This window comes from Scleropages formosus, chromosome 5 (assembly GCF_900964775.1).
Source record: "Scleropages formosus chromosome 5, fSclFor1.1, whole genome shotgun sequence".
NCBI lineage: Eukaryota > Metazoa > Chordata > Actinopteri > Osteoglossiformes > Osteoglossidae > Scleropages > Scleropages formosus.
The window spans coordinates 13,770,854-13,794,938 of record NC_041810.1 but is presented as its reverse complement, the minus strand read 5'-3'; the positions used below and the strand labels follow the sequence as shown (position 1 = coordinate 13,794,938).

Below are 24,085 nucleotides of genomic sequence, written 5' to 3'. Positions count from 1 at the left end.
CCAGTTTCCCTGGAGTTGTAGCTTGTTTACTAAATGTGTCAGGGCTTCTCTGTAAGAACAGAAACCGAATTTCTAAAGGGAAAAAAACCCTTCTTCTGCTGGAAGAGTTGAGGATTGAACTACTAGGAGGTAGTTAAGTGGTTAAGGTACTAGTGTGTGAAGGCTGTCTGGTGGTTGAATCCTTCCTTGGTTCTCCTCAAGTTTTGGCTTCCGATACCGTAAGGCCTTAGAAAAGAACAAGAGATGTTCAGAACCATCTTTCTTTGCAGATCACTTCTCAGGGGTTGGAGAACTTTTACGGTGTGTGAAGTTCACGATCAAACCCTTTGATAAGAAGGGAGAAAGTTTGAGTACAGTAGTGACCTGGGATTGAGAGCACCAGCGCTGTGGTCCGCCGTCTCTCAGCCCCACAACCGTCGACACATTTAACGCAACAGAGCAACATGAAAGTAACAGAGGTTGGCGAATGTGATGCCAAGACCAGCTACACCTGGAACACACAGGCGCACAACAGCGTCGAAGCTCGGCGAGAAGTCGGGGCGTGCGGATGGTTTTGAGCGCTTGTGTGCGGTGCTTGAGATAACAGCTGGTTTCCATGGAAACAACTTCTTCACTTCATATGGATCAGTGTCATGAGTTTTAAACCAAGCCAGGTGAGAAAACATACAGTATATGTATTAAGAAAATATGGAGCTGTGTCCTGATTTTGTACATTTATTTTTTGTGTGTTTCATGGGTCGCTAACTGACATTTTCACTGCCTGGGCTTAGCTTTTGGTTTTATGCATACATTTAAAAACATTTTCTTTAGTAAGTATTACTTGCTCTGCCACACTACAAAGGCTATATATTTTTCATTTGAAATTATCCTAACAGTGTGGTTTATGAAGAAATAAATGTTAGCTTTTTCATGTATTTAGATACCTGAAACCTAAATTTTGAAATGTCAGTTCTATATTTATGGTTCGAATAACCTGAATTCATGGTAGGAGTCCAGCCATTAGGTAACAGCTCATGGCTCTGAGCACTTCTTGGACGTATTTTTAAATTTTATTTCACAGTGATCACACTGAAGTAGAGGCTGGCACTGTTAAAATAGCATGGTGTCACAGCTGACCCCAAGCTCAGCCAAGTTTCCTGTAACTTCCTTTCTCCTGGTTTTTTGTTTTCCAGTGAGCTCAGGTTTGAAGTTAGAATTCCTGCGTTTCCACTGTAGTGAAAGTGAGGTCTCCCTTCTTCAGCGATTCTGATCTATAATTTTTCATGGTGTGAAACTTGTGAAAAATTACACATTGAGATCTGGTCTAAGTTACTACCGACTATGGTAAATGCAAAGAGCAGTGTGTGATCATACCTCAGTTTGCCGAATTTTCCCTTCAAAAGTACCCAAAAACGACCGCTGATAAAACCAGAAGGACCATTGAGACACCATCCAATGTTTAATTACTGTTGTTGACAATGTAAGGGGGTGCGGTGGCACAGGGGGTCTGGCTGGATCCGACTCTCTGTTGGGTCTGGGGTTCAAGTCCTGCTTGGGGTGCCTTGTGACTTACTAGCGTCCCATCCTGCATGTGTCCCCTTTGTCGCTGGGTTAGGCTCCGGTTCACCACGAGGGGCTTCGGACTGTGTGTGTTGACAGTGTTGTTACATTATATTAATAGTTATGTTTTATTGTCACTTGTCTCTACATTTTTGTTGAATAGGGCAGAGACCTTGAGAGAGTCCTGTCGAAGCTGTTGCAATCTCAAGAGGGCCGCATGATTTTACAGATTACACAATTGTAGAAAATGCTGTCAGGCCCTTCATTTATAAGATGTTCCCTGGAATTTTGCAACAAAGGTCAGGTGATGAGCTTTTAAAAGATTTAAAATGAGCCAGCATGGGTAAACTATTAACTGGTACTGTAGTTTGAAAGTCAGATGACAGGTACTGTAGAGAGAGAAACACATAGCTGACAGAATAGTCAAGTTTATGAAAATCGATCTCTTGAGTTGTATATACCTGAAGAATGTTTCCACATCATGAAATGGTTCTCCTTCCCTTCTCTCAGCATAAAATATTCCTTTATGCATTTGTTGACTATAATTTATTGTCAGTTGCGGAGGTCCAGAGCCCATCTTGGAAACATAGGACATGAGGCAGGGTACACAAATCCATCGCAGCGGTGTAAATGAATGTAAACAAACTAGCATCTGTTTACGGCTTATAGTTATAACTTGTCCACTTGGTGGAAAGAAAGAGCAACACTATGCCCTCCACTGAACTGTACTTGAGTATGAGTGTGCGCTGCTTTGCCTTGGAAACTGCTAAAAGTTTAACAGTCATGACTAACGCAACAAAGTCAGTGCTGGAATTTTACTGGAGCTGTGTCCAGATGAAGTCCTCGTGTTCAGCAGATGGGCTAGGTTCACTAAGCCAAGGATGTAAGATGACCGTGTGGCCTGTTGCAGGGCTAAGGCCTCGGTTCAAACACGATTAATGCGTGACTCTTCCATGCTGATGGAGGTTTTGAGCTGGCACGATACCGTACACCAGTGAGTCTAGAGCAGACCAGCTGCAGCTCGTCGGCTGCCTCACAGGAGACCAAAGGTCATCGTGCTTCACGGACGGGTAAGGAGAAGAATACACAAATGTGGCTCCAATGCCATATCCAGCACTGTCCCGTCGAGCACCACAAGTGCTTCACACCTCATCGGTTGTCTGTCAAACAACGGGAAATTTTAACTTTTGCATTTAAACACAAGAGAGAACCTCACCTCTTTCACTTGGGTTTGTCAGTAGATCCTGTACACACAGCTACGGTGATGGAAATCGTAGTAACAGTATAAGAAAAGTGATGCCTTCAACAACAACACGTGAGTTGCTTTCGAGCGTCATCACTGTTGCTACTGCACCTCTTTCCCAAGTAACCCTACACTGTAACATTTTAGGCAGGTCCTTACGGGAGCCAAGTCCACCCACCTCAGAGACCTTCTGATTAGGGAGCTGAGTGGGGAGATCTTGTCACTGGGCCAGTCACAAGGAGCAAATAGGATATCCTCCCGTAACACAATGTGTCAGTGCCAGGACCGTGTGAGCCTACATCCTAGAGGGACTGCTGATGTTAGCATGTTTTGCACAAACAGGACTCGGGCAACATTCCCGCAGCAAAACTTGAACAAAAGTTTACTTTAGACAGAAGGAATCTCAGATTCATGTTAGGAAGTCCATGGAAAGGCTTTAGGGCTCAAATCCATCTGTGAAGAATTGCTATTGAGCAAAGAAGTTTCTCCAACAGGAAAGCTCTTTTGGGGAAACTTGCTAGTTCCTCCAGGACATGAACCAGATGGGCACTTTGACAACCTGCAACCTTTGGGTCCAAAGATGCATTCAAGTTCATTTCTTCATGCCTGAAGGGTAGCATGTTATGGAATACTGCCTTAATTGTCCATGATAGGGTGAAGCGTTTAGTCATCCAGGAGGAACTCAGAGTAGAACTGTTACTCCTCTGCATTGAGAGGAGCCAGTTGAGGTGGTTCAGGCATCCAGTAAGGATTCCCCCTGGGCGCCTCCTGTTGGAGGTATACCAGGCACAGCCAACTGAGACTATATCCCAAGGTCAGCCCAGGACCCGGTGGAGAGATTACCTCTCCCAGTTGACTTGGGAGTGGCTGGTGATTCCCCGGGGTGAACTGGAGGAAGTTGCGTGGAACAGGAATGTCTGGGCTTCTCTCCTCTCCCTATTGCCACCGCGACCCTAAAGGACAGGTCGCTAAGAAAATGGATGGATGGATGGATGGATGCCTTAATTGTGGGTCAGATATGTTGGTGTGTATATCTCAGATACCTCCATATTCATGAGCATGGAATCCCAGTTATCCAGGGTATTTATAGCAACAGGGGTGTCAGGTATAAGGTCTGTGTCATCTGGTCACAAGACAGTAACCTTGAATAACAACTAAATTCTTAGTGTATTTTTACAAACATATTTCTGATAATTTTTATTTATTCCTACTTAATCTATGGAAGTAATTATTTTCTATTTTACATTTTATTTATGTTATTGTAATGGTCATACAAGATGAACATTCGAGCGGCGCCTTCCTAGTTACCTAAGTACCACATAGAGGGCATCTGGTGTGCATGGACAGGGTCATGTTCTTGGGGACCTGTGACATGCTAAGTAAATGGCTAAGACAGCAGCTGACAACCAGACATTATAGAATTCAAGACTTTGGCAGTGTAAGTGCTCATCCTGAGACAGGTATTTCAGTGGTTCTCAATCCAAGTCTTAAGACATCCTGAAATGTCTTTGTGCTGTTTGTTACAGTAATTTATTGCTGAAGTAGTTATGATTACCTGAGTTTGAAGTTTCAGCAAATATTAAGCGTATTTAACAGTAGGCCTATATTGTTTTTCGTGTTCTTAATAGGCGAAATGTGAGGTGTTGTCATCTACTGGCGGTTTCTTGTATATTTTTCGTATTACCGGGACTTTTACGTTTCCCCTCTGACGGGAAGTAGGAAGTAGTTCTGTTGTTATCTTCGGTGCACATGGTGAACTCCTCTCCTCATCTCCTCAGGTCTTTTCCATCCTCAACCCTGCAACAGCATCGCCTGTATAACTGTTATTGATGGTGTTACCTTATGGAAATATTGTATAGAAATTCTCTGATAGTGTTTTTATAAATGAGAGCGAATCTTTAAGGATTATTTTACGTAATGTATAGTTACTTTTGTACATTAAACCAATTGTGATGCTTTATGGTTGTATACTTGGACTTGGGCTATTGATATATTGTATCAAGTTCATTTCTTCTTTGTCTTTAGTTTCACCCCTTGCCTAAAACCATTCAATCCCTGGGCAAAAGAAATACTTGTCTTCAGAGTCGTGTGAAGGAAGGGAGTTTAGCTGACTGTCAAAGCACTAAGGCTGTGTAGAGGACAGAGTACAGTCTTAATACTGAGCAGTTAGTAGCACTGCTGAGAATAGCTTGGACTGAACACCTGTTAGACATTTTCCAGTTGATTCCATATGATTGTCATGTACTCAAGCTGCCTTGGTAGAGTAGGTGGATTTATTGATGACCTTATTGCTTTTTGCAGGTTAGATTTTCTCTAAGGTTCGGACAAGATGTCTCATGAATGGAACCAACTGAAGTACAAAAATTCAAGAAATGCTGAAGTCTGAAAGAACGGTTCTCAGTGTGTCTAGTCTTATTTTATGTTTAGGCTTTATAATGTGTACATCCGTGATGAGTTTCTTGACATTAACATACTGTAAAATAGGGTAGCGAAGACTTAAACCTGAGTAACAGTTAAGATCTGAGACAACCCTTAAAAAGGGTGCTGCGCTGGTACTGAAAGAGTAAAAATGTGTAATAATGCAGTTAGTTGATATGTTGAACAAGTTGTACAACTCATCTGTTCTACTCTCTTTGTGTGACAGGCCTGATGGACTAAAACAGGGAGGTTTGGTTGATCCACAAAGATGTTATTTACAAAGGCGGCATCAAAATTGACAATAAGGGTGAGTGTGTGCATGTATATAGAGACACTTGAAGCTGTAGAGAGTATAAAAAAGACAAAAATAATGATTGACAAAGGCCAACACACAGACAAGGGGAATATGGACACACAGAGGTGAACCCTGAAAAATCCGTTAGCTTCGTTCAATAAAAACTCTTAATAAAGACTAGACATTAATACTTGTAAAAATGTCTCACCAACTGCTCCCTAAAAAGAACAACTTAACCATCAACCAGGCATGTGAAGAGAAAACAAAAACTATAAGCCCCTTTCCCAGACTCTTTCAATTCATATTTCATTAAACACTTTGATAGTAACATTAAAAGTCTCACAATACTGTAACGACCCACGTTACAGTGTTTAAGTGGGAAATGCTTGTTGTAATTGGTTAGATTTGGAGTATATAAGGGGGTTATTGCGTCTGCCATGAGGAGAGAGAGAGCCCGGGGGCCCTAAGCAGGCTGTGAAAGCTGGCTCGAAGCACAGGTCCTGAAGGAGACGGGGTCCTCGGACCGAGAGCATTATTTCCCTGTATGCTGGTGTTCAAATAAACGTTCGAGGTGAACGCTGCCTGTGCGTCCTTCTTCAACCCATCCAAACCCATGGCGCTGCGTGCCACAATACTGTGTAAACAGGTTAATTTATCTTAAATGTTTAATTTACGGGGGCGCGGTGGGTTGGACCAGGTCCTGCTCTCCAGTGGGTCTGGGGTTCGAGTCCCGCTTGTGGTGCCTTGTGATGGACTGGCGTCCCGTCCTGGGTGTGTCCCCTCCCCCTCCGGCCTTATGCCCTGTGTTGCCGGGTAGGCTCCGGTTCCCCGCGACCCCATATGGGACGAGCGGTTCTGAAAATGTGTGTGTGTGTGTGTTTAATTTACATCCAACATTTAATTTGCATTGAACAACAGCAACAAATGAAATAAATGACCAAGACTGTTTTATTACTTTATCGCCCTTCCGTCTTTCATAAAGTGGACTGATGCCATCATGCAGCAGCATAAAAGACTTCATTTCCCAGCAGCTCTGCTTTGCTTCTCAGATGCCAGTTTTTCAAAGTGTATTTGTTGGTTTGAGACTACAGACTTTCCTGGTTTGCCTCTTCTGTGCAATTTACCCATGCCCCTTGCTTGGCTTTGTGTTTAGCTTGTAAGCTACTTGTACACTTTTATAGTCTTCAGTCAGTGAAAGGATTAGACTGCTTTATGTTTCTTTTATTTGGTGGTGTCTGTGCTGTGTTATGTTCTTTGCTGTGTTGTTTGAACTCGGTGCACTGAATTGATCAACTGTGTTGATCAGTTGTGTCGCTTAGTAAGAGGTTTACCAAGAAATGCAAAGTGTTTCTTTGTTCAGTCAACATGGTAAACAAAAACCTGTTGGAAAGTCATAGATTTCTTCAGCCTGCGCGCGCTCTCTCTCTCTCTCTCTCTCTCGCTCACACACACACACACACACACACAGCTGTTGTTCATGCCTTCATTAGGCTCGGTTTCTGACTCATTTCATCTCCTAGCACTATATGAAGGCAGGTAACCTGTAAAAGTTGCCTTGACAACACTTTCTCTCCAGAGCCCAACTGTCCCTGTCTGTCCGCTATCGGTTTCCATCACTCCATTGCTGAGATTTAGTTCCGGTATGCGTGTGCACTTTGTAACCCTTCTGCTCTTACAGAAAAAGTGACTGCACACTGGCGTTGTTTGTCACCTTCCCCCACAAAACTCTTTCAAACATGGTATAGGAAACCATGAGGGGTGATGCACTAAGTAGGAGTGTGATCGGTCTACATTTACATCTTACCTTTGTGTGTGTTTGTAAGCCTGTGACATGGAGCCAATTGCTACGCGGTGCCATGTTCAATGAAAGGACTCTTCTGGGCCAAACCCCAGAATGGCTCACTGAACTAAAGCTGTGGCATCTTTTCCTACTAAAACCAAAACAGTTTTTATTAAAAAAGAAAAACTCATTTGGAACCAAACAAACAAAGTGTTAATGGTAAAGAGCTCTGTATTACATCTGAGTACCTGTTCTCGTAAATGTTCATCAGAGGTGGAAAGTGCCATTAGCTACTGCCCCTCCATTACCTGCAGCTTTACATGTATCATGGAGGCATAAGAGCAGGAATGATGGCTGCTACCGTTTAAGGTTTTTATTAATTTTTCTACATTGTATTGCTACTCAAAAGTACTTTTTTATCATCTTTGTATTTTTGTTTTGTTGTTAGTCTGTAAAGAATTTTTTTTTTTTTTTTTTTACTTCAGCAGTTGTTTCCTTGGGAACACAGCAGGATCCTTGTTGACGTATTATATTAAATATATAATATATAATGTTGGATGAGTGACCCATTGTCAGTAGTGTATCTAGGAGTGTAAGTCACCTTGGTGAATAAGGTGTGTGGGCTGATAACACTAGACAGAGTTCATTGGAAGTCACTTTGGAGAAAAGCATCTGCTAAATAAATAAATGTAAATAAGTTCCCTGAATGTATGCACAGTGTTATGTAAAATATTCACTAGGGTGTTGAACACTAGTCGTGGAGTAGGAATCCTTCAGCATAATTGAACACAGGGAGTATTGTGTAGGAACTGTAGGACTGCATTGCTATATACTCTTTATCTTTTGACTTTGTGTCACATGTGGACACTCAACGATCATAGTACTAGTTCGGCATTAAAAATACTGCAAAATCTTTTTGGACATGAAATGTATGTATTAGATATATATTGTTAATGTTTCCTTCATTCAGAGGTGTAGTGTAGATGACAGTATAAAGAGTGGAGGCCAACATTTATGGGGTGTACAGTCCACACCTCTGTGGACATCTGGTCTTCTGTGTTAAGTTACATGTGGTGGTCCCCCTCCGACTGCGGGGCTGGCGTTGGTCAGATGAGTCCAGAGGGCTGCTCGCTTTGCTCGAGCAAAGCAGAAAAGCTTGATGGGATTCATGTTACTAATTCACTGTGCTGGGCTGGTGTGGGGCGGGGGTCCTCTGTACCCCTTCCATCAGCAGAGTGGTTTTGAGCATTTTAGTACAGTAAGGCCATCCCATCAACCTGCTTCTCTTTCTGGTGACCACTGGGGAGAGTGTGGGATCTGGACCAGGATTTTAAAGTTGTCTTACAGCCTGCTGGAAATATAGTACTACAGTACACTGTGCATGCAGAGTTGGGTAAAAAAAATGGTGTCACTGAAGTTAGGAGTTGCATGTGACTAATGAGCCACAGCAGGAGTGGACACTTAGACCTATTTTCACTGATCCTCTGGATTGTACTGCGTGTTCTGCCTTAAGACACGTCATGAGCTTCTGCAGCTGTCTTGCATACCAATTTTTAGCACACACACAAAACTTACCCCTAGTTCCTAGTGACAAAGTTATTAAAAATAGGAAAGAAGAGAGCAGAACACTCTTTCCTTGTTGCGCTGAGGCGGTGAAATGTATGTGCAACTGGCCTGAAAGAAGGCTATGGTGCTGGAATCGTGTCCAAAGCATACACCGCTCCCCCTCTCGGGAGATGAAATGAGACACCAAGGTCAGAAGAGCAGTAGGGGTGGGCGATTCTCTGGGCCTAGCTGGGATTAGTCATTAATGTTTCATTAGTTGGTGCTTGCCTGTGCTGCTACGTGATCCCACCATGCAGCCAGTGAAAGTAACAAACTGTGTCCCATCGATGGCCTCCACTCCGTACACCTATTTGGTGTGGAACTGGCATAATGACTGAAAAGTGACACATTCCAGGCACTCGGGGGTGGCATATGTGAACTGTGAGTTCGCCTCCATCAGGACACATGGGTGCACTGTTTGCGTGACTGCATCTCTGTCCCGCTCAGAATGTGTTCAGTTTTCTACTATGTTTGGTGTGGATTCCTTTGTGTGTGCCCCCCTTACAGGCAGGCAGGGGTTCAGTGTGCAAAAAAAGTACCCCCCCCTTCCACTAGTTAATAAAATGTTAATTGTAAAACTTGATATTTGTAGTAATTTCTGGTAATAAAGATTTAGGTTTTATTTTTTGTGAAATAGGAAGTATCCGAATGTTTTGATGAGATCAGTCCACACATTGACAGCATCTGTCATAAAGGAAAAGCTCGAGTAAACAGAAAGGTAATCATGTGTACATTTTATATGCAATTCAGGGAAAGTACAACTGTTGGGACTTGAACCTCAACCCACCCACTTTGTCCACACCTCTTATTAGCATGGAAAAACAGTGTCCTTGGTTTGTCTGTGTCATGTCTGACATAGCTTTCAATATATTTTAATTAGATGTGAACCCCTCCTAAAACAGGCATGTGATAATCATAAATGGCCTGTTAATAAACTAGCTGCAGCATTATGGGCAATAGGGTGGTGGTGTAATGTGCCAAGAGGTGTATTCCATACAGAGCCACCAAACGAGACATATACATCTATTCATAAAATAACTTTAAGCTGTTATCAAAAGCATGGTGTGATATTAACAAAACAATGGAAATCAGAACAGAAATGCAGGAATTAAAGGTAGCAAAAACAAAGAGGAGCTCACGGGAGACCATATTCCCTCTTAAAATGAAAGTGGACATGTCAGCGTTGCTTGTAACATGTTAAAATGAGAACTCCAACATCATGTGTCATTGCATACAATTAGGAAAAAAACCAGCAACATTAGTATTTAATTTAAACAGTGCAGAAAACTTTAATGACGGTGTCCTCGTTCACCAGTCTCTGCCGGTCATATCACTTGGTGATGTGGATCCAGTGTGCAGCTTGTTTTAACAGTGAAGAACTGAGCTTAATGTAAACACACATTAGAAATTCAAAAATGACTGCAGGTAGAAAACAATCCTCTGATTAACTGTCACCATCACACTCTTATGACCCCCTGTAGCCAGAGAAAGAGATTTCATCTTCGTTTTTGCTCCTACTTTATTTTTTGCTGGGAGTTTCCTCTCTCATCCTCAGAGTCCAGTGTTGCCTCCTTATCTTGCAGCAGCTGAGAGATGGAGAGTAAAGGATAATGTGTTTAACCAAATCACATTTATAATGAACTAGTACTAAGCAGCGAGTGCATTTTAGAATCCAGTGCAACGTACCCTAAAATTGCTCCAGTAAAAAATTACCCAGCTGTATTAATGGGTAAAGAACTGTAGGTAGCTTAACATTGTCAGTCGTTTCAGGGGAAAAAAGCATGAGCTAGATGAATAAATGTAATTGTCACTCAGAGTAGGCCAGTGCCTCTAGGGGGCACTGCTGGGTTCTTGCATCAGTGTGGACAGTTTGAAGTTGGTTTTTTTTTTTTTTTTTTTTAAGGCTGTTAAAAGCTTGAACTTCTGTGTATAATTTGTTCTCGGATTATCACAATGAACAGTTTTAATTACTCGAAACTGTCATGATGTTAAGACAGTTAAAATTTATTAAAAAAAAAAAACTTTACACAGCCACTACTCTGGCATTGTATGAATGTTTATGTACCTTATTTAAGGGGGAAACAAAATTGTGGGAAGGTTATCAGGATTTATCTATCCTGCGTTTTATGCACCTCCTCAAGCGATGAACCTCAGTGCATCAAGTGGAAAGTAACAAACTAGGTTTACTTAAGAATTACATGTCTGCAGCCATGTCTTTCTCTAAATGCAATGCACAAATTGTATTTTCACTGAGATGCATGTTGCTTTGGAGAAAAGCATCTGCTAAATGAATAAATGTAAATGTAAATAACTAAGTCAAATGTATGTAGAGAAGAAAAAGATTACAATTTGAGGAAATGGTAGGAAACACCTTTGCTGAGCGATGACATGTTAAAGGGCAATGGTGTACAAGGGCACTTTGAGTGATTGTCATGTGTAGCATCTCTTTGAACAGAACTGTAGAAGTAACTTTGTGCCTTTTTCTGTAGGCGGCACAGAGGAGGAGCACGTAGACGCGTACCATTGTCCTCTCCACCGGACTTCACTCCCAGCAGCATGACGCCGTCTTTGCTGTTTTCTGGCCTGCTTTGGTAGGAGGCACTGCAGTTGTGCGAGAGACCACAGCAAAGGTGAAGGTATGTGAAGTTGGTTATTTTGTAGAGGGAATGTAAAGTATTACATACTCCTCTAAACAAACTTACTTCTCTGTTCCATTTTCTGTTGTATCTGTCGCAGGGAAAAAAGTAATGAAAATAAAGTAATAAATACTTCGGTTAGCTTGTGTCTTTGTGTATAATTAGATGTCATGTCCTGTCCTGCCATGGAATGGAATAACCAGACCTGGGTATGTCGGACCCTTCCTCAGTTTGGATTTGAACCCATACGCCAGAGCTGCCACCACAATCCCCAGCACAGGCACCAAGCACCACAGCATTCGCTTGTCTGCTGGAGACAGAACTCAACAATAAAAACAGTTCTGCTAACTTCATTTCCTTACCCCCACCCATCCACCCACAAAGCTCCAAACTTTTCAGTGCAGTTTTGACTCCAAAGCTTTTCAGTGCAGTTCTTATTTATATACTTATTTCATTGTTTGTATCAAGTGTTCTTTTGGGTGCTGTTCTTCTGAGGGTTGTCATACAGCATTTCATTGTAGTGTCTACAGTGACAATGAAGTATCTTATAAGTCCATTGTGTTGTAAACCTTTTCATCATATTAATAAAGTAAAAGGCTGTTACCTGAGGCCTGCACTGGCTCCTTAGTACCTCCTGGTTCACTGGTGCTTGGGACTGTAAAAAAGGCAGTTATTCATATTATTTACTTTCCATGACCCTTCTCACTTTATGCCATACATACACATAGCACTAGCACTGTGGAACTTGAACTGATAACCTGAGACGCGACTATGATGCTCCTCTGCCTGGGTCATCGTGTCACTCCCAGCTGTACTGGTGCTCTCAGTCACATTTCCTAAACCATGCAGGAAAGACAACACTTAGGAGGACTCCTTACCAAAGCAGAAACCCCTGAGTTCAACCCCAGCACCAAGTGGATACCGCTTACCTCCCAGTGGCTCCATGGTAGAAGTGGAAAACGATACACTTCCCTCAGAGACAGATGGGGCTGTAATGCACCAATCCATCAATACTATTATTGGTACACTTTGGCCTCCACTGAGTGAAATGTGAAACTACAAAAACGGCAGTTAAGGCGTACTTGACACATTTGCTTTGGGTTTGAATCGTAATACTTCGTTCGAAGTCTGAGCTTCAGGAGGGGCTGTAGTCATCACGCTGGTTTCAGTTTGTCCTGCAAAGAGAAACACTGAACATTGTCATTCCATTTTTCATAACACCACTGTAGTGATTTTTCCATACATTTTACCATATTTTTCACAATAAACAATGCAGGACAGCGGTGAAAAACTTGCCTGTTAAGGCTGGAGATGTGACTGTCTGCTCTCCAAGAGCTGAATCACTGGCAGAACTGGTCACATTTGGATGTTCTGTACTTTCACCTTCAGCTGAAAAATATTTGTTACCGGCGTCACCTCTTTAAAGTGTGACAATGCAGCTGAGACTTACATGCAAGTCCTCATTTCAGGCCGATTGCTCTAACGACCACACCACCTGCTGTCAGCATCCACAAATACAACTGAAAGTATTAGCAATAATTTAAATGTTCATAATTTTGTAAGTGCAACTTTATTACATACCTATTATATACACTTGAAATACTGGAAAATACACTGGCCCTTCATGATTCAATTCTGTTTATATCAATTTGTTCATAGCTCCAAAGTTACTTTTACCACCATCTTCAATGCCACTACATCCCACAATTTATTCACAGGTTAGGCTCTATTAAAAATACATAAAAACATATAGAGTACCATTTCCTTTCACCATTCCGTAACAACTTGTACTGGTCTGGACAATATCCTTCAAGCGTGGGGCTTGAGACAGGGAATCCCCTGGACAGGACACGGGTCTATCAGTCTATATTACAATTCTAACTGCTTTAAAATTGTTCAGAACAATAAACCAACTGCTCACCAATCAGCACCTAACTGTGTACACAGTAAAAATAATGTCCCTCAATTTACTTGCAGGTAGGGTTACTTAAAATTTTAATTATAGCTATAATAACCAGAGGGGTGCGGTGGCACAGTGGGTTTGGTCTGTGCTTGCTCTCGGGTTCGAGTCCCGCTTGGGGTGCCTTGCGATGGACTGGTGTCTCGTCCTGGGTGTGTCCTATCCCCCTTCAGCCTTACGCCCTGTATTGCCGGGTTAGGCTCCGGTTCGCCGCGACCTTGCTCAGGACAAGCGGTTTCAGTCAATGTGTGCGTGTATAATAACCACTTTAACTTTTCATTTTAACATTTTAAAATGGGTCAGAGTGCATTACAATTAACTGAAAATGAATAAAACAACAAAGGTCCTGTTACTGATCTCTTAGGAACACCAGACATAAAGCTACAAACACCAAGCAGCAGTGATCTCATGATACTCTTCTGCTTGTGTTCTAAGCACTTTTATTGCCATCCACTGGCAGAAAGAGGACACACAGGTGGCTTTCACTCTCCATCAAACAAGTCTTATAAAACATAATGGTGAAAATGCTACTTGAAAATAAAGTGGGAAATGTGACTAGAACATTTGTAATGCAAAGAGAGAGTGTGTTGAATGATATACCTTTTTCTCTTACTATTATAATTCCAGTTAAATAAACCTATAAAACGACAACACAAAAAAGGAATAGTCACTGTTTTTGACATCTGCTCATATTCTCAGAGTTTTCTCACACAAACCACATCACTTTGGAAACAGGAGCTGTGCAGGGCACTCCTTGGACAGGATGCCACTCCATGAAAAGGCACACACTCATCCAGCGACACACACATTGCAGGCAATTTAGAGTCACCAATACACTTGAAACGTGTATCTGGGCTGTGGGAGGGAACCAGAGCATCTGGAAGTATCCAACGGCACAGGAGCTGTAAGGGACCAGTGCTACCAAAATATGCAATCTATACAAAGTAAAATGAAACAGGGGTCCATGTACAATCTATCACTACTTACACAGCACTCCAATACTTATACCTGCCATATAAACACATTAGCTACATTAAGAGATCACATAAGCAAACATTATTATATATGATAACATGCTATTAGGATTTTAAATTGAGTTCTTCTGTATTTTTATTGGAGGTGCAGTGCCGCAGTGGGTTTGACCGGGTCCTGATCTCCGGTGGGCCTGGGGTTCGAATCCTGCTTGAGGTACCTTGTGACGGACCGGCGTCCCATCCCCCTCCCCCTCCAGGCTTACACCCTGTGTTGCCGGGTTAGGCTCCGGTTTGCCGTGACCCCAATTGGCACATGCGGCTTCAGACAATGTGTGTGTGTATTTTTATTACTTTAACTTTCCTTCTGCAACAGATACAACAGAACATGGAACAGAGAAGTCAACCCCTTCTGCACAAGGGAGCAGACACAGAGCCCAGAGCGACCACAGACAAGCAATTATAGGCTTCAAGTAGTCTAGTTAGCTGAAGCAAAACAAATATGAAGCTTTAAGTACACTTAGGCTGAATATTTCCATATTTAGGCTCATTTTTCCACTTATAAGTTGAAGTATGAATTTAAGAAAAATATTGTGAGCACATGCATAAATGTTCAGATGTTATATAGATCTTAGCAATTTAAATATTTTACAAAAACAGTTATTGAGTGCAAAATAAAAGTTTAAACTGGAAATTTAAGTACATACATTAATCTTACATGGATTTATGTCGTATGATTAGAATGTTGAAGTGCCCCTCTTTGTCATAGGTCCTGCACATTACTCTTCTTTTTACTTTTGAGATCTTTGTAGCAATATGAGCATTGTCAGAACCCCAGACCCTTCAAATATTTTTTTTTTTTCTGAACCGCCAGCCCTTCAAATAGGATGTCCTTTAAAGTACCTGTGACTTGTGACAAGCTGCATCCTGCTGGGAGACACCGCATTGTTACCCCTTGCAACAATCATGGTTCAAAATGCCAGCCGGGTCACACCCACTGTCTGCCCGCCACCACAACATCTTCCTGTGAGCTGGGCAGAGCCTCTCCTGCCACCTGCTACAGTCAGGTCACCAGGACCACACACATTAAATTGTGAAGACCTTCCCTGGTGTCAATGCGGACGGGACAACAAAAAAAAAAACAAAAAAAAAAAAAAAAAAAAAGACGAGCAGTTAGCCTGCCTTCTTTTCAAAGCCAGCAGTGAGTATGGCAGCTATCACAGGGCAGTTCTGTTAAGGATTTAGAGCATGCCTCTCGGTCCTGGATAAGGTGGATGAGGTGGTCTGAAGAGAGACCGGGTGCCCTCAGGAGGGTCTTGGGTGGGGGTTCCTAAGGTATGGAAAATATTTTATCCTATATCTCCTGTTGGAAACAGGCCAAAAGTTTGGATTTATTTAAAATAAGCCATCAGTTACAGGTATATATTCCTAAACATTCATTCAATAAGAGATGTTTACCTTTATTATCAGCATATTTAGTGAGAGATACTGACCTTGCTATCATTCAACTGCCCCTCCCTCTGAAATAAAATAAACAAGATTTCTCAGTCTGCGGAGACACGTCCCCCAGGTGCTGCCCTTTGACCCATTGGCACCATTTCTGCTACAATGCCTTCTACAGTGGACACGCGTTTGTACTGCCTGGGTCCCACTGCTATCTGCACAGGGATCATGTCTTGCTTGGTGGTTTGTCTTGGACAGAGTCCCACAGTTAAGCTAAACAGGGCAAAATATTTCCAAGCCTCATTTTCTTTTCCACCACCAATGTTGTCTCTCTTATCATGGGTGTACTCTGGAGATGGAAACAATTTCTTCTAAGTCAAGTCATTTTTGTCTGCCATGTACAATGTGTCTAAAACACGTTTTAGACACAGCAGTCCTTAGCCAGTGCCAGGGACCACACTTCTCTAAGTTCTTGTTTAGGGTTAGTACCGCAGTTCCCCCATTGACCTGATCCTGCAATCTGTTCCTTCATTGTTGTACAACTTGTCACCATCCTAGGATCCATCCATCTATGATAATAACAAACCATCTTGAAACAAATTTTAGCATGAGACACCCTTCAAAGTGAAAATATCAGCTGGGCACAAAAGCATGAAAGAGGCAACAATTATCAGGGGTCAAGTAGAAGCCACTGTTTTTGGGATGCTCCAACTGCATAATCAGGCATAAAACTGCAACCTGTTACTGTTGTTGCAAGGAAAGCCCAGAAGCAATCAGACGATAACATTTTTTGTACTGTAACTATAGCAAGATAGTAACACTAGCACACAGCGTAAGAGTAGGTCATATTTCATGTTACATTCTGATCCTTTTAGTAATTTCAAGACTCAGGAATAAAAGTGGTTGAAATATCTGCAACACACAAACACTTAACACCAAAACAAATTTTATGCGGAATCAAGCATGTATATTAAATAAGAAACATGTATGTCACTAAAGGGTAACTCCAGCATCTCCACTGCAACTCAACTACCACAGCAGGCCCTCCATCCCAGACCAATGCACTGTCATTCAGGTTTTGATCCCATAGCCTCACACCAGCTGGCTCTTGGTGAACAGCTGAGGAGTGCTTACCTGTGGGCAGCAGCAGGAAGGTGGTGAGGAGGATGGAGGCCGGGCCGGCCAGCTTCATGGTGTCGTGTGCGAAGGCCGTTACGAGTGGGAGGCACTGTGCCGACTGGCCTGCTGGTCCGAGTGGAGCACCGTCGCACCAGCGAGTCTGGGAAAGGTATCGGAACAGCCCAGAGTGCCGCCTATTTCGGCATTTCCTCAGATAAAGGAGGGGAGGAAATGACCCGGGTCCCATAGGGATGGGGGTGGGGGCAGGGGCAGAGTGCCGCTCCTTGGCCTGTCCACAGGAACTCAATCACAGAGAACTGTGTTTGTGTTCCATTGGCAGCTTATTTCACTTGTTTTTTTCCTACTGTGAATCTGCTTAAAAGATTGTGAGATGTGTTTTCTCTCTGTGTCCTGACAGACAGGGAAGGGGATTGTGGATATGACCGTTCTGAACACGTGTAGACATCCCATCATGTACCTAGACGAATAAACTATACAGTGCTCAGAGGTTCAAAACATTCTAAAAAAGGAGTTCTTGGGGTGCCTAGCGATGGACTAGCGTCCCATCCTGGGTGTGTCCCTTCCCCTTTTGGCCTTTGGCCCTCCCCCTGGCTTGCCGCGACTCCGCTTGGGACAAGCGGTTGTTGACGATGGATGGATGGATGGAGTTCTTACCCTGAAATCCTGGGGATATATTGCAGGAGGTCCGTGAACTTGGATGGAAAATAATTCATATTTCACTGGCCTCTAACCGAAATGTAGTGCTTCTTTTAATTAAGATTTAAAAAAAAAAATATTGTGATGACTATATTTCAGTATAATCAAGGTACCTACCCTGAACTGATACAATAAAAATTCCCCTGCTCTCTAAATGAGTAAACCACTGTAAGTAACTCAAACTTAACATTCTAAGTTGTTTCAGAGAAAAGCATCAGATAAAAGAATAAACAAATGAATAACCTTAAGGACAACTTGTAATCCCTTCCTGGATCGGGGTCTTAGAGTAGCAGAAGGGCTTGCATGATCTAAGGATCTCCAGAGCTATGTCCCTGGAGTAGTATACTCCTGGTAGGATCTCCCAAGGCAAACAGGTCTGGAGTGAAGATCCAGACTAACACAATCCAAAAACCCCAATGGAAAAAGTAAACAAGAGAACGTTTACCCTGCCCAGAATAGGATCACCAGGACTTACCCCTGGAGCCAGGCCTGGGGGTAGCATTCCTAGGCAAGCGCCTGGTGGCCGGGCTCAGCCCGAAAAAGTAATGTGGGGGGCGCCATGTGGGCCCACCACCCGCAAGGTCCAACACGGGGGTTGGGTGCGATGTATACCAGGCGGCAGACCACGACCCTACTAGGACAAGCAGGAAAGAAAATGAATGGATGGACAACTTTTAATATAATTATAATCCAAGGTGTTTTATTAATGCATGTACATCCAATATTCTGACCAAGGGTCTGTATGCTTCACCCAACATTCAAAAGGGTCCAAGGCAAAAAGAGGGGAAAAAAAAAAAAAAAAAATTAAAAATCCATGTCATATTGCAGAGAAGCATGGATGGCAGTTCTGCCTTCTGCTATCAATGGCAGCAAAATGCACTCAGATACAGAACTAGAACTGTGGAGGCAGTAGCAAGCTGAGCGGGCATCTTCCTCCGAGTGGGCATCAAAACCCTTGATGGAGATGTTTACCCTGAATTGATACAGTAAAAATTTGTCTAAAAAATTCAGTTCTGTTGATAGTTTAGTGCCTTCCTCTTGTTTCAAGTAGAAGAATAAGTAATTCCTACTTACCATTTATGATCACTCAGCATTATTTTATAATTTATTGCTGTATCCAAAACATGTACAGAAATTACTCAGCAACTGAGCACAGATATTTTTCTATTAGAACACTTTTTTCAGCTTTTTTAAACTGCGACAATAAGCAAATGCTTACAAATATGTTTACATGATGCATGGGTCACCTCCTCAGGGCCAATTCTGGCAGTTTACCATGACACACCCTGTTGCATAGGGGAAAACGTTTTAAAATCCTTCATTACATCGCAACTCACCCTCCTTTCCCTATATTGCTGTGACGTACAAAGCAACAAGTAAGCTGATGAGTCATTTTAAAGAAGGCCAGACGAATGGTGCTTAGCAACAGTTTAAAAAAAAAAAAAAAAAACAAAAAAAACAAACATTGATTGGTGTCCGATCCACGTGACGCACCGACTGCCTCAGCGCTGTTTCCACTGAGACCCTGCACGAGCTGCAGGTGAAAGCAAAATAAGTAAAGTTCTGCTTTGTTTATTATCAACTTTTTCATAATAGGACCTACCTCACGTAACAATCACGCTGCACTAATCTTTACTATTTAATAAAATTATTGAATAGTCTAGTTCTGGTTGGACTATTCTGGTACAAAACCAACTGAGGTAATCGTTCGTTGTCGTGTTCCTGACCACAAATAATCGTTGTTGAAAACCTACCTAGTTACCTAGTGCGGAATATCAGAAAAACTCTAAACAGCTTGAAATTTGGATTCAACGCCAAATATAATCGCATTTTCCCTCGTAACGCGGTAACCTGACGTCGAAAAGCGGGATTTTACTCCGCAGGTGGTCAAACGAAGCGCTTCTTCTGTAGCACGAACTGGAGTGATTATGTTTTACTTCCGGTCACATGACAACATCGACCATTTACATTGATCATGCCATGGGAACCCGTATTCGACTAGAACTACACATTAAATAGTTGTAAAAATAAATTGCATACATTTGTAAATACTAAACTATTAAAATCTAAAAGGGCGTTTATAACACGACTATCCTCACCGCATAGTAAAAAATATGGCTTATGAGTCGGAGTCCAAATATTACACTAACGGTCCAGAAATTAACTCCTGACCTGTAGAAAAAAAAATACACTAATTATCATGGTGCCAGTTTTAATAATTCGGAAGTGACAGAATTCATTCATTTTTGCTACAAATATTCTATGTTTAAAAAAAAAACATTGGCGTTGCCATTATCACGCATGAAAAAAACGTTATTTCAGTTGATTTTCGATAGTAGGCGACATCTTTTTTGCCTAATAGTAACCGCTGATTTCCCGGATGTTAATTCGAGCCCCTCAGCGCGACTTCGCCTGTCGAAGGGATTCCAAGGAACCAATTTATATATAATTTACAATTAAATATTAAATTCGTCCTGTGAAATCAGTTTAACATGACAGTTAAATTATATGTGAATTGTTTCTTTGAAATCGCCTCATTGGGAAGGGGATCGAATTTCATATAACTTTACTAATCTGTATTATCTGACACTTCTCTGTGAGGTTTATACACAGCTACTTACACCGACTTGCCCATTTTTATACAGCTAAGTAATTTTAGTGTATCAATTCCGGGTAAATACCTTGGTCAAGGGTACTACAGCACGATTAAAACCCAGAACCTTGACACTGGAGGCGCGACCCAAACCATTACGCCACCTGCTCTTAAGGAAGGACGTTTGTCACTCGTCCTGTCGATCCATCCCTCCACCTTGGGACTGAACTTCAGTGAACAGCGAATATTATGAGGTCCAACATCCGCATCAATAATCTGTCAATATCCCAGCGCTGCAGAGCGTGTTCTAAATGCAAGTGCTCATTGGGAATTAATATAATTTGTTAGAGGAGGCTCACAAGCACAGGAGTGGGGACACTGTCCCTTTTCTGTGCAGGTCCATCCCTGGACACAGGTTCAAGCCTGCAGGAGAGCGCCTGTGCCGGGAATTGGGAATGTCCCGCACCGGGAGAAAGCAGCACAACGAAAGCGCGGCCCACGCGAAGGGCAGCGCTCGGCCACGATGGCGCTTCAGTCACGTAGCGGTGCGGAAGATTACAGATCCAGACGCGCTGACTGATACCGTGACACAGCAGGAGCCCACAACAACAGGGAAAGTGTTTGCCAGAAACTGTTTATGAGCCATCTCCCGTTGTGCTCAGCTGAAACAGCTGCCGCAGCCTCGGCCGCACCGATGGCAGACTTCGATCGCAAGGCGGACCTTGGATTCTTCACCACTGTTTGAGCACAGAATCACAGCTGCGCCTCTCCCCACTCATCTGCCAAGACTGCAGGGTTGGTACGCTGGCATCCCGATAAGGGTGGCGCTGCAGAGCCTCTCGAAACGCTGCCGTCGTTACGGAGCGACCGGCGCATCGGTCTGTGAGGGGACCGCTTTTCTTGTACACTGAGGAGTCAGTCCTAAAAGTACGGTATACAAGTGTCCGCTGAGAGAGGCGAACTCAGCATTGTTAGTAAAGAACAATATGGCACAGTGAGTGGAAAAGCTAACTCTGTGACGACTCACGGGGGTGTGACTGGCGGTCCAGTGGCAGCCCTGCAGGAGGGCTGTGTTCTTGCCCTTTCGATCCCTGTCTGCTAAGTCTCAGCATTTTATACAGAACACCGGTAACGTGCTAACACGCACAGCATGAAGCAGCTGGTCAAAACAACCCAAAAATGTGGTTTACACAGTGCAATGTTCCATAGAGGCCAAAAGGCTGAATACCTGAAATGGACTTAGCCCTAGGGTCACCATCGGAGCGCTGGATTAATATAGAAAGAGGCTAAAGGAAGTTTAATGAAAGACAAGAAAAACTTCAGAAATATAAAGGAAATTATTCACCACACAGGGTGCAGTGGTGCAGCAGGCTTGGCTGGGTCCAGCTCCCTGGTGGGTCTGCGGTTCGAGTCCCGCTTGGGGTGCCTTGTGACGGACTGGCGACCCATCCTGGGTGTGTCCCCTCCCCCTCCAGCCTTGCGCCCTGTGTTGCCAGGTTAGGCTCCGGTTCGCCTCGACCCTGATCAGGACAAGCAGCTTCAGTCAATGATTCACCACATAAATTACACCTCTTCATACACAAAGGAGCAATTGGGCCTCCATTTAACATTACAATGACCCCAAAAGGCATTGAGCAAATACACATTTGGGGTCAGAGCTTGGAGCTTCAGTTGAACTTGTAAATCACGCGCAGGCCCCTCGGCGATACTGGATGGTGGTTCATCCTGCTCCGACTGGCTGCTGACTCATTCTCCCACACCTTTAACCATGCTCTGACATCTAGGCAGTCATTAGCGCTCTCCGTCATCGCAGGGGCTGCTTTGGAGGCACTTGTGAAATATCCCAATCATTTCTGGAGATGAACAGTAATAATAGAAGTCTCACAGCGGTCAGACCACTGAGCCTGGAGCAACTTTAATTTTTGATTAGAACTCACAACCATCAATCCATCTTTGGTACCAGTTTATCAAGATGGTGTGGAGGAAAATGAAGTCTCTCTCTCTCTCTCTCTCTCTCTCTCTCTCACACACACACACACACACACACAAAACAGCGAGCACATCGCTTGAATCATGTGTACGGAATGAGGAAGGAAGCCGCCGCACAGAGGAAAACCCACACAAATAAGCAAAGAAGATTTAACTCCGACAAACTTGGGGCCAGATTCAAATCTACAACTGCAAGCAGTAAAAGAAATCCACAAAGCTGCCGTATGGCCCTATATTACGAAAGGGCATCAAACATTGATGCATGGGAAGTTGCTATTATTTTACTTCATTTATATTGGTTCCTGGGTAATTCTATTTTACTCTTCTATAATGCCAGTAATTTGATTAAATTGGAAATCTTGTAATTAGAGGTTCCCAATTTGCAGAAATGGAAAGTAGTTTCAATAACATTAAATTATACTATTAATTAAAAAAAAATAAGATTTGTTTCAATGATCGATATTAACACGTGGTTGTGCAGTTTCTCTCCGACGGGACCGAGCAGTGAGGGGAAGGAAAGGGCTGGAGGCTGCGCCTCAGCGATTAAATCACACATAATGAAGAGCTGTGAAAACAAGGAAACGACAGCAGTCCATCCAACGCAACCGTCCCTCACGGTCGCCCCAGCTGTCTATCCAACACAACCATCTTTGAGTTCGCGGTGAAGACGTTACGCCTGATTCACACGAAGGCACACGGAAGCAGAAGCGAACTTTGATTTATATCTTTCAATATGTAACTGGGCCTGGACCCTACATTCTTCTAGGACATGCCCCTGTCACCCCAGCACATTCAGGCTCCTCCTTTACCTTTGTAGCCTCCGGTGTGAATCTCTCCTAAGATTACTTGTCATTTCTTTTTTCTTCATGCTTTTTGCCAAAACAACGTACAACATTAGCTTTGTTAAGCTACTTAGAGTGATTTTACTCATTTATACAGCTGAATCACTTTTGCTGTATCAGTTTAGGGTAAATACCTCGATCAAGGGTTCTACAGCACAGTGGAATTCAATCCTGGGTTCTTTGACTGTAAACAACTAACCACTATGCCACCTGTTGCCCTTCGAAAGCACACCTGCTGGAAGAACTCTGATTTTCATCACCCACATACCATGTAAAATAGCGATGAATTGGCGGAGGTGTCACGTGGTGTCGGTGTGACAAATTTTCATAATATGAGCATAAAAACCAGTAGTTCAGCATTCGGTGGAGCCTCAGCAGCTGGACTATCTGCAACAATCTCAGTCCTATCTGACCTGTGCTGCTCTTGGAGGTGTGTCCCGTGTCTGTACAGCTATTTACAATTTGCCCAGTTACGGCAACGTTGAGAATACACGTTTAAGTGAAGTATTACCCGGATAAAACTACAGCTATTCTCAGCTTCAGATCTTAAGCGTAAATCCATCACTAAAGCATTCTTTGTCTGACTTCCTGTTGGGGCGGGCTCTCTTTTTCTCACACACGCAGGTTCATATGTATTTTTACTCTGCCCAATCAGCCCTGTGTGGAGGTTTAATCTCCTATATTTTCTCCAACTGCAAGGGGTCACAGATGAGGGGCTGGTATGTTGTGTTCGAACATCTCACAGGGCCGCCATCCCAACCCTTGAACAGCTATGGCTGACGTGAGCTAAACAGCCCCCTCCAACCTGCTACAAAGAACACAGGGAAATGGAAGGGAGGTAGAACAGCATTCTGAGAAAACAAAGTGAGGAGGTCCTGTAGGCATCAAAAACAAACCAGGGCGAATAAAGGAGCAAGTAAAACTGTCTGCATGCG

General features: G+C 43.0%; 1 protein-coding gene and 1 long non-coding RNA gene across 3 annotated transcripts; one reads left to right on the top strand and one right to left on the bottom strand.

The window, feature by feature from the left end:
• Positions 1 to 275: 275 nt before the first annotated feature.
• On the top strand, positions 276 to 11,434 carry LOC108938812 (uncharacterized). Its single transcript, XR_001966463.1, has 3 exons — positions 276 to 653; positions 5,427 to 5,507; positions 11,370 to 11,434. It is a non-coding gene; the product is annotated as an uncharacterized LOC108938812 (long non-coding RNA).
• Positions 9,539 to 17,822, bottom strand: LOC108938810 (uncharacterized). 2 transcript variants are annotated; one of them, XM_018759740.1, is made up of 10 exons: positions 17,025 to 17,822; positions 12,813 to 12,905; positions 12,599 to 12,691; positions 12,446 to 12,505; positions 12,275 to 12,352; positions 12,121 to 12,171; positions 11,722 to 11,826; positions 11,583 to 11,607; positions 11,402 to 11,481; positions 9,539 to 10,466 (listed from the first exon to the last, which is right to left on the bottom strand). In XM_018759740.1, exons 1-10 carry the CDS (start codon positions 17,254 to 17,256, stop codon positions 10,453 to 10,455), a joined length of 831 nt encoding a protein of 276 aa, XP_018615256.1. In that variant the 5' UTR covers positions 17,257 to 17,822; the 3' UTR covers positions 9,539 to 10,452. The 2 variants fall into 2 exon arrangements, with proteins under 2 accessions (XP_018615256.1, XP_018615257.1); XM_018759741.1 differs by having other exon boundaries at positions 11,722 to 11,823.
• Between the last annotated feature and the right edge of the window lie 6,263 nt (positions 17,823 to 24,085).